This window comes from Parasteatoda tepidariorum, chromosome 1 (genome assembly GCF_043381705.1).
Source record: "Parasteatoda tepidariorum isolate YZ-2023 chromosome 1, CAS_Ptep_4.0, whole genome shotgun sequence".
NCBI classification, from domain to species: Eukaryota; Metazoa; Arthropoda; class Arachnida; order Araneae; family Theridiidae; genus Parasteatoda; species Parasteatoda tepidariorum.
Window position 1 is genome coordinate 94,106,971 of NC_092204.1, and position 11,479 is coordinate 94,118,449.

Consider the following 11,479-nt stretch of genomic DNA (forward strand, 5'->3'; position numbering starts at 1 on the left):
TTGATAAGAATCGGAACCCACTATTCCGCATTTTTAAAGATGTTACCTTCTTTCTTTTAACTGTGAATGACTTCTATTTAATTTCAAACTTTAATTATGTATTTAAAAAGTTGTAACCAAATTTATATGTAGTACTTCCTATTAATATAATTGAGTAAATCTAGTGAGATTTCACACTTTATTCTATGTTAATGAATAAAAAAAGGAAGTGTGGTCTTTACGTTGGTGCGGTGTATCAGCTGGAAATTACTGTACTTATTATTAATTTATTAAATATGTTAAATTATGTTATAAATTAGTTTCAACAGTGACAAATGTAAGACAAGTAGGAATTCGATTTGCTTTTTGCATGTGAATTTTATTTTTTCATACGAGACGTTCTTATCTCAATGCGTAAACAAAATAAAAAATGATTAAAAAAAATAGATCAAAAAATAAAAAATTTGCAATTTTTTATAACAGGTTGCATGAAGTACACATAAAACAAAAACAGGCTGTTTCTTAAACTTTTCATAAAAGTCAAACTTATAAATAAAATTGCTTCTAAAATATATTTCTTATAAGTTTTAAAATATTTTTCATTGATAAGGAAACCGTTTTCCTTTACTTTAAAGTGAATACATTTAGCACATTTTATGCCATATAACATAAGCAACTACAACTTCAGCATTCACTACCAGTACTGTATATGGTAATAAACATGTTTAAGTAGTTAATTGACATTTTATAATTTGTTGTAGTATCACTACTTGTAGAATACTATTAAAAAGCAATATAAACCAAAATTTTTAACATTGAACATTTGAAGAAAAATATTATAAAATATAAACATATTTAATAACAATAAAGTTTGTAGTAACTTACCGGGACTTGTAGAAAAGTTATATGACTGCATGTTGTTGTTCATTAAACCTTTTAAGAAGAAATTGAATTAAAAAAAATTAAAATAATGGTATTAAAACAATTGCAGAAAAAAATTGAAATAGCTCATAAATGTGAAATAGCTTAAAATAACTACATGATAAAAAAATTATCTACCTGGACTTGAAGAAAAATTATTTGGCTGCATACTATTGTTCATTAAACCTTGTAAAGGAAAACCTCTACTATTCTGAGAGAAACCTGTTCTATTTGCCATAGCTGCTAGAGAATTTACACCTCTAACGGAAAAAAATAATATATTACATATTAGAAAATTTAAAAAATGAACTAATATTTCACAAAACTTAACTTCTTAATCGACAAATAACATTAAATTGAATTGTTAAAAAAATTACGTTTCAATATATAAAAATCATAAGACTTTACCATAAAACTTAAAATACTGAAATAAGTAAGAAATTTTTTTTTAGCATTTTTGACTGCTGAAAGAATAACAAAATATAGACTCAGAAAAGAAACTTCAAGAATGGTTACTTAGTTAATGTTAAGAAAACAAAAAAAAAATTGCTCCTCTTATAATTTACAGCAGAATATGAAATTGGGTTTTAATTGTACAATTTTGGGCATGTATACAAATATTTAATGATAAATAATGAAATATATAATATACATACACATTAAACATAGAGCTCCTATCCCGTTTACTAAATGAATCATCAGATGATGGCATATTTCTAAAAAGAAAAATAACAAATGAACACACTAACTTTACTAATACATTTTTACAAAGTTTAATGAAGCAATATGAACACAATGAAATAAAGAAAAGTCAAATAAGTCACCAATAGCTTTAACAGAGTTATAAAATTAAATTGACAAAATATCATTGAATTACAATTTAATAATTGTAACCAATTATCTCATAAAAATGTTGAGAAACCGTTTAATTTGAGAAAAGATTTTAACGGCTTTTAGAAAATTAACTTTCAGAAAATTTAGAGAAACATTTTTTGTCATTTAAAACTAGTTCATTTTATTACGAGAATGAATGGATGTTGACCATAGCATGTTTTTAAAATGGCACATTATTTGTTTTTTTCCCAAAGCTCTTATTTTCAGAACTGATGATAGCTTAGTGCTTAAATATTTCTATTTGAAAATAGGAAATTCACACTTACAGTTTAGAATAACAGTCATTTATGTTTTAATGTATTTTATTTGTTCTTTCTTAGCAATGTCATATAAACCAAAATAACAAACTTTATTGCTTTTAAAATGCTAATTTTATACTAAACTAGTGTCTAATAAGTAAAGGGCAGAAATGACTCTCAAAATGTTTTAGCCAAATAAACCAGAAAAAAAGGATCAGTGTTAGTAGAGAAGACTTCAAAGAACCATTTATTGTTTAAAAAGAGGAATAAGACGAACTATTTATAGTTAAAACTATTTATATACAGGCATCACAATAAATCAACAATTTTCATACTCGATATTAGTATTGCATTTGATAAATGTACATAAAATACAGAAGTTTTAAAAGTAAACTCTATCAATCTTTTACTGAAGCAAGAATATCATTAAAACCATACCCTCCTAAAGGCCCAATTCCAACTATCCTTTTCATATCTTGCGTTAAAGTTCTTTGACTTGGAAGTGCTCGAGTTCCCATGAGAATATTCCTGCTGATAGACACCAATTTAATTTTATAAAAAAATAACATTCAATTATTTTATTTACAACTTTTTCTACACCACAACTTTTAATGCCTTTCAAATATTAAAACAGTTTAAGTATTGAACCGAATTAATATTTGAATATAGAGATCTTTATTATCATTTTAAATAATAAGTATAGAAAAAATGTAAACATTTGTTTTTAGAAAAAGTTTTTAAAAAATTATACATTTTTTTAAGCTTTCTAGATTGAACAAAGAATGTCAATCTAAATTTGATTTCACACAAAATTTTCTTTTTTAATATTATTTTAAAAAATAAAGAAAAGAAGAAAACAATTACTGAGTAACCATGAGGACTGCTAATTGCATCATTTTAAAAAAACAATGTCTTTCAGATAACTTTACATTTTAGCATGGTCAAAATCAATTTAAAATGATAAATGATCAGATACTTAAGGAAAAAATTATAGCAAATAGGGACTAAAATTGGCTAACATTAAAGCTTGAATGTTATTGTCTCTTGTCAAATCAAATAAGTAGTAATGACAGAATAAATTATTTTATATAATAAGAAATTCGGCTGTAGTACTTAGATTCACCAAAGTTATCATTAAAAAAAGTAAAGCATTCCCTGTTGTACGCCAAAGGTTTCATGGAAGTTAAGGCTCCACAATTCCATGGTCATTGGCATAATTGTGATCAGTATTTCTTAAAGATTGCCTTTACTTCCCAGACAAGATAGCACCCATCAATCTGAAACCAGGTGGGCTTTAAACTGCAGCTAAGAATTGAACCACAGTCTTTAACCACTGAGCCATCCCAGTAAACTAGTATCTCTTACTAGTTCTAAACATGTACAACATTAGTTAGATCCTGATATTGCCCAATAAACTATACTTTAACTAAAGACGAATTTGTGTTTGTCAAAATTTTACAGACTGTTTAACCAGAGTGTGTTCACTAGCTGTCAATGAAAGATGAGGACAACTATGCAGACAGCAGCAAAAAAGTTTCCTTTGCAAACATTGTTTTTTGTGGGTCAAGAGATTTTCATATACAGTTAGTAATAGTTTAATGGTTTAACATGCTTTGATTGCTACTGCTGTCATCTGAGCAAACAATAAACTAGTATAATAATTATATAAATTTTTATTATTAATTTATGTAAATGATGACAAGCAAGTTATTATAACAAGTTTTTGAATTAAATTGATAACTAAAGCAACAGCTCATCGTGCAAGTAAAATAATAACGACATGATTTTAATATGAAGACTGCGCATCACAAAATAAATTTAAAAATAACATTAATTAAAGAATAAGTGGGATATTACCTTTCTTCTTTAGCACCAAAAGACTGAGATGAGTACCGATTGGGTGAAGGTTGTTGTGGAGGGATACTATTGGGAAGACACTGAGAAAAATTTGGCATCCCTGAACTCGTCGGTGTTACATGACCTTGAACATGACTACCATTTCCAGTTGACCGAGAAGGGAATTGCTGACCGGTCAAACTTCGAGGCGTTTGTTGTAAAGTTGGTGTTCCCATACCTTTCAGAAATAAAATTGTCACTCAATTTAATACTTTATAACATATCTGACAGCAGCAATTAAAAATTCAGGGTCATTCAGGTGGTTACACTCGAGAAAGAAATGAAATACCCTTTATTATCATCAAGGTTTACTTAATAAATGTCAAAATTAGCAACATTTTTATAAAAAATCATATTTTTACTCAACCCCAACCTTTATCTTATTTTAAATACATGATTCTTATGAAATTCCTTAATTTTTTTTCTTTTCTTAATTTCAACATTATCATAAGTTAGCTTACAAGAAACAATTCAAAATAATAAATTTTAAAAAAACAAACACTTTATACCATACATTTAACAGAGAATTATTTACAAGGATAGAAAAAACTTAAAACTAGTCTGCACTGGTATAAACTGATTTTAAATTGAAAATTAGAATGTGCAATAGTCAAATTACAATGAAATATATTTCGGAATAAAACACAGATCAAAACATGAAACCAAAAATAAAAACAGCATATTATCCCTTTACATTGGTTGCTGGACCGTGTGACCACTGATAGTTATTTTATGGCAGACCAAGTCTTAGTCTAGTCTAGTTTAGAGGTCTCAAATCAACAGACCACTTTTAATTTTGAACTATGATTATTTCATTTAAGTGAATACCACAATTTCATAAGTTGGTGAAGTTAAGCTGTTTTGGTTTTGCTAAAGAAATCTGACAGCTGCAGTTTTTGGCATCACATTAACATCATGACTTCCATTTCTGCTAAAAAGAAGCATATGTTTCCTGGGCCAGAAAAATATATCCGAATAAGAATGAAATCCAGAAAAAAATGTTAGAAAGAAACATAAATTAAATAAATCAGCAGCTAAAATCGATACATATAATCAAACTCAAAACTCAATTACATCAGCTATAAATTCAGAATTAGATGTTGCTGGTTTATTCCAGACAGGAGTAGATGAGTACCAATAGTGCCACTGAGTTTTAAAATAACCACCAGAGTTCTCCCTATGCGTTATTTTAAAGGGCGGCCCGCCCTGCCTGCCCTTTAATCGCCATAAATGCACCCTCTTTGCTCTTCCAGTAAAAATAAGCCCACATCCCTTAAAAACACTGCCTTTTTATGCTGATCCATTTTTAAGAAAAATTAATTAACTATTAAAATAATAATGACACACAAAAATAATCTGTGTTTATAAGTTTAATCCTGATTACTATCACAAATATTTACTTTGTTAGGATTATTCTCAAAACTGCTTAAATTTTTATAAGTTTCTCTTTTTTCAAGGGGGTAGACTAATAAATTTTTTAGTGATTTTAAATTTTAAAATTATTTCCTAAATAAATACCTTTTTTAAAATGCACCTTTAAATGTTCATCTTTTAATAATTTTCAGCATAAATTATAGAAAAAATCATGAAAGCTGTTTATCAAAAAAAAAAATTTTCAGCTTACTTTTTTTGGGAAAAAAATATATGCACAGAGATTGTCTGTTAGCATGCCTTTAATTATTATTTATAAACTACAAATTTCTCTCTTATTTAAATAATGAGAGAAAATCACTTTTGGAAATATAGAAATAAAATTTTATAAGATGGTAACTTAAAAATTATTGAGGATCAAACTCAGTTATTACATTATATTATACATTTCAATAAATTTTTTTAAGTGAGTGCCCTTTCGAAACTGAAAGTGCTTTATTCTATGAGGAAGCACCCTGCCCTTCTTAATTCCTAGGACAAATTCTGTAATGACCATTAATTAAATGAACATTATTAAAATTGAATTTTGTATGGCACTAATAGTATAATAAAAAAACAGAAAATTCACATTTTATTAATTAAAAGAAAGGTAAAATTCTGCAATAAAATATTCTACAACACAGATATTACAATACATAAATTCTACAATACAAATATTTTAATCATTTCTGTAGTAATTCCAGTCCCAATAACTTCTGATAATTGAGGTCCTTTTGTATTTGTTTGCAACAGGTTTAGAACAAGACAAAAAAATTTCATTTCTTTTTTAATTTAAAATAATATATATGATAACATTAAATTATTTCACATTTATATTACACATAAGCATTAAAAAATATTCAATTTAGACAAATTTTCCTTAAACTATTTACCAGTAAACTAAAATTGTAGCTTACCTAAAGCATTATTAGCACTTTGGCCATACCCAAATGGATGCGAACCTGCACTGGACATGACCTAAAATGAGATTGATGTAATTATAATAGTTACAAATACTAATAAAGATATTCTTATAAGCACACAGATATTCTAATCAGCAGTAATATAACGTGTCAGACCAATTAAATAAATTTTAAAAACATTAGTATTGTGTTATTAATTATGATTTTTATATTATGATAAATATATAATACCAAATGTTCCTTACTGATATAAAAACTTACAAAAAAATTAGATTGAATTATTTCAATTCTACCCAAAAAGTAAAAAGGTGAACAAGATCAAAAATTTTAAATATAACTTACATTCATGAAAGTCACAAATAAATACAGGTAACATAATTTGACTTATACTAGTATTTTAATTCTAAATGCTTATTATCATAACTAGAATTTCATTTCAGATGGAGTTTAATTTTTAATTCTTATACACTTTCTTGTCTAGAAGAGTTTGAAAATTCGACCAAATTTCTAATTGAAATTTTTTGCCAAACTTCTTGAATTTATTTGTTCAGCTATGCATAAAGATATTTAAATAAATGAGTATTAATTTTATAATCATCAAACATGAAATAACACAAGGACTAAAGAAAAATAGTTGTTATTTCTTTAAATGTTACTAATAACTAACATTGTATTTTAAATCTAGTTTTTAAATATGATACAAGTTAATATCACATTTAATTTAATAATCAGATATTTAAAATATGCTACAAAAATATTTTTTAATACATAACCTTCTTAAACTTGGCCCTCATCCTAGCAATTTTTAGAAGACAATTTTTAACAATTAAAACATCTTTCTTTTTTACTTTTCTCATGTAAAATAGCAGTTTTTGACAGAAAAAAAAAACTGTCAATAGATATAATAAGAAAGGACTTGAATGTAAATTAATTAAATTAGATTCAACTGTAATTAAATCACTTCATTTTTTCAATTTACTGCTTTAAAGTAATATTTTGCATAACAAATTTCACATGAACAAGATTGGGGGGGGAGGGGCTTTTAATTTAAATTTGCTTTCTTACAAAAATTAAAGCATTTTTATTTTAAATTATGGGCAACCAAATTATAAAAAATTTAATGAAAACTTATCATATAGATTATTTAAAATTTGCTTTTAATAAATAACTCTAAAATAATAGCTTTTGTTCAAAAAATATGCTGAAATAATAAAATATAAAAAAATAATAATAGAGTGAGCAAAAAATCCCAGCTTTCAATATTAAAGAGCAAAAAACAATAATTTTACTATATTTTTTGGAGGGAGGCATACCATGTAGTGATCTTTATCAAAATGTTTAATGTAAAATTACATCCTGTAATAAAAGTTTTAAAATTAAAATTATTTGATAACAGTAATTATTTGATATCAGTTTTTCTTAATTTCATATTTTTATTAGTGATGGGAAGAGTTAAAACCTTAAAACACCAGTCTTGTGTACATAACTTTAAAGACCTCAATGGGTCGGAAAGACCTGAAAAACAACATGGACACCATTGGCAAGAAGAACGGTATGTGCATTGAGCCCTTCAATAATTGGAAATTTCAAAATGTCCCCCGAATATTTCAGACTAGCTAAAAAAATTTTTATCAATTATCAGAATTTTAAATTTAATTAAATAAAAAATAAGGTAACAATTTAAAAAAAAAAAATTAATCTCTTAGCAGATGAGAAAATTATTTTCATATCTGAAAGTTTGAAATCTATTGCGTAACTGAGTATTAAAATATTGTATCCCTCAAAACTTTAATGACTGAGACAATGATGAAAAAAATAATAAAAAAAAGTGTTAGAAGAAAAGCCCATAAAGGTTAATATTAGCTAAAGAATTTATTAATGAAAAAAAAATCTGTTTTTAAAAATTATTACCGATAGAATAATTTAAATTGAATAAAATTACTCGATGCTTTATAAATCTTTGGTTTAAATCATAAGAGATAGAGAAAAATATTCATGGGTATAAAAAAAAACATAGATTGCATTTTTTAAAGGGACTAGAGAGGGAAGAAATAATAAAAAATAGAACAATTTAAATAACTTTGAACCAGCTCGGTCTTTCCAGATAATTATACAATATAAAAGAACAAAAGCTTAATAAAACAATGAAAAGTTTTAAAAATATGAAAAGGGCATTACAATGAAGGACCAAATAACAAAGTAAGAAATGTGTTATAAATTAAAACGTTTATGATAGTATTCATTATTCAATATATTCAAACATTTTATTATTATAACTAACTTATCTACAGAATAATCAATATAATGTAGACTAGGGAAAAAACAATAAAGTTAAAAATCAAATATAAATATTTGGAAGCAGTAATCTTAAATTATACACAGCATAAAATCTTTATCAAGAAAAACTTTGAATTCACATCAACGACAAATAAGATGTAAACATTAGTAATGCAAAATCAAAGTTATGGTGAATATTTATTTACATATTGTAATTGGGATACTTAAGTACATGCAATTTCTACCTTTCACTCAATAAAATTGTTTAAAATAAAATGAAGTTGAATTTTTATTTCTTTAATTCAATAATTATAATTCGTCAATCAAAATTTCCACTACTCTCTTTCAAGTGCCTAAATCAACAACAAACTTGTTTGGAGCAAAACTCTTATGCATTTGTTTAGATTTTGACTCAAAACAGCTGAAAGTATAACATGAGAAAATCAGTGAAAACGTCAACAAAATAGGATTTGAAAAAAGAAAAGTTTCATAGAATATTTTAAACACCAATAATCATCATCAGATTGTCTCCGTTGCGAACATTTCAAGAGATAACAACAAACGAGTTAGGGATATTTACATCAGCTAAAAACGTATTTTGAATAGAATATGCATGCTTGATCTTTTGAAATATAATATTGCAAACAGCCTACAGTAAATAAATATCTCCAAACAATGCGTATAATCAACATTTAATGATTAAATTTAAACATTAGGGAAGTACAATATCGACGAAACATTTAGAAGCATTTGTCAACAAAGAAAAGTGCAACCATGAAATTTTCACAATTTTATAGCTCATTTCAAAATAACATTATACCTTAATTATTTCTCACTTCAATAAAAAAAAAACAATCACAATTATTCTGGAAAGAGATATATATACATTTGCTATACAGGCAGACGATGACACTAATACTCTGTTGCCATTTAATTCGGTAAAGCGAAACTATTCGTTTTATTTTCATAGGGTAGAGATCACAAGTAAAATTTCTTAAAAAACCATGTCAAAAGTTTAAATTTAAGGTAAGCTTTGAAAAATCAAAAGCTAATTTAATAAAATTCAAATGGTGAATATGTGAAAAATCCTGATTACAGCCACGCAATTATCTATCAAAACTCTATAATGAGAGTGGTTTCCGTTTTGGGTTAGCGGGGCAAGCACTTAGCCGTCGGAGCCCTGCTATTGAAGGTATAAAAATATAAAAAAGTGGGACCTTTATGTGTTCAACTTCGTTTTCAATACACCAAAAAGCAAACTGGCGCTATTTTTTGTTGTTAATTATTAAACATCAACTTGACGTAGCTAATAAATTATTTGATAATATTATTTGGTTATCGAAAATATTTGTAAGTCGAACAGGCAGCCACAGTTTTGAGTGTTCAACTTTTAATTTTGATTTGCTGCGCAGAAACTATTAGACTTTGAAATTTCAAATTATAGCAGGTGTGTAAAAAATGTACAAGAACTACGTGGAAATAAAAAAAATTAACATTCTATTATTATTAGCTAGAGAATTATGAACTGTTGACAGTGGCATGAAAACTTTACTTTGACTGGGGGGGGGGGNTTCAATTAAAACTGCATCACTATTTAAAGTTCAGTACACTATCTTTCGAAAAATATATGTAATATTCTAAATAAATTCAGAATATAAGTTAAAAACACTTTAATTTTAAACCTCACTATGTTAAGTCTATGACACCCTCGCCACCCAGAGACCCGCAATTGATTGTTTGTTTACAATCAATGCCCGTGCGCCATAAAACCACGTTGTGAGCCAAATGGCTTTAAAATACACAGGAAACAGCAACCCGGAAGTATAAGCAGGCCCACAGCTAGCAGCGCTCCCTAGTGTCGAAAACACCATCCATAGAGTTATTAAAAATAATTATTTTATCACATTTGTATGTTAAAGTGGCATGAATTATTTCGGATGATTATAAATTAATTATTACATTCACACTATCAAAGCAGTGAACAAAAATTATATATGAATCGGAAGCAAATTAAAAAGAAAAATTAAATGAAAATGAAAAATTAATGAATTTTCTAACACTAACTCCTTTAAATTTGTTATTGCTGAGCAATACATTTGATTGACACATTTTGATCATAAATGACATAAAATGCTTTTTCGCTTCTTAAAAAACAATTTATTTAGGCATAATTTGTGCCTTACATTTTTATCCGATCGTAATTTATTTTTCAAATTTTGATTCAGGCATAAACTGCAATAAATGGTTTCTCAAAACTGAGCAATGAAGCAAATAATTGGCAAATTTGAAACAAACATTGATCAAAATTGAAATAAAATTCACTTATATTTGAGCAAAATGCTTATAGTCTTAAAAATGATGTCGAGAGAAAAGTGTGAGAGACAGATGTTCATTGGCTGCCTGCAGGATTTAAAAAAAGGTTTGCAGGTTTGAAATTTAGTAAATATAGTCCCAAATTCAGATCAAATAGTCAGGAGATCGGTAATTTTAATTTCACTTTCTGCATATTTAGCTATATCTTAAAACCTTTTATGCGATCGGAATGTTTGTCACGCATAGGTGTTGCTAAAATCAATGCTGATGCAAATATGATAAGAGACGGGTAAAAAAATTACGGGTAACCTACATTTAATGAATATTATTGTCTATTTCGTCTATTATTTGTATTATTTCGTATGATTGTCTATAATTTTTTGGTTCAGAAGAGAAACTTGATATTAATATCAAGTCAAAAGATAGGTGTTGAAATTTCTAAGAACATACAGACATGCTAAAATACATTTTTAAAATATGAAAAATAATTTTTTTATTAGTCTTTTCCACTATATACAATTAGTACAGGTGTCGTTAAAATCGATGCTGCTGCAAAAAAATGATATAAGGCGGATTAAAAAAAAAATTCTGTGTAGCGTACGTTTAATGTATATCATTTTCTATTTC

General features: G+C 26.6%; 1 protein-coding gene across 4 annotated transcripts in view; it reads right to left on the reverse strand.

Annotated features, from left to right (window-relative positions):
* LOC107441627 (CCR4-NOT transcription complex subunit 2) overlaps positions 1-9,486 on the reverse strand; it is a 29,599-nt gene extending 20,113 nt beyond the window's left edge. For 2 of the 4 annotated variants that reach the window (XM_016054963.3, XM_071183997.1), the window contains exons 1-7: positions 9,360-9,486; positions 6,257-6,317; positions 3,891-4,107; positions 2,472-2,561; positions 1,557-1,616; positions 1,039-1,160; positions 865-912 (exon numbers count right to left, since the gene is read on the reverse strand). In XM_016054963.3, the coding sequence (XP_015910449.1) occupies positions 865-912; positions 1,039-1,160; positions 1,557-1,616; positions 2,472-2,561; positions 3,891-4,107; positions 6,257-6,314 (595 nt within the window). In that variant the 5' untranslated portion in view covers positions 6,315-6,317; positions 9,360-9,486. Of the gene's footprint in view, positions 1-864; positions 913-1,038; positions 1,161-1,556; positions 1,617-2,471; positions 2,565-3,890; positions 4,108-6,256; positions 6,318-9,359 lie in introns of all 4 variants that reach the window. The other 2 variants (XM_016054961.3, XM_016054964.3) reach the window with 1 other exon arrangement.
* Positions 9,487-11,479: the final 1,993 nt, after the last annotated feature.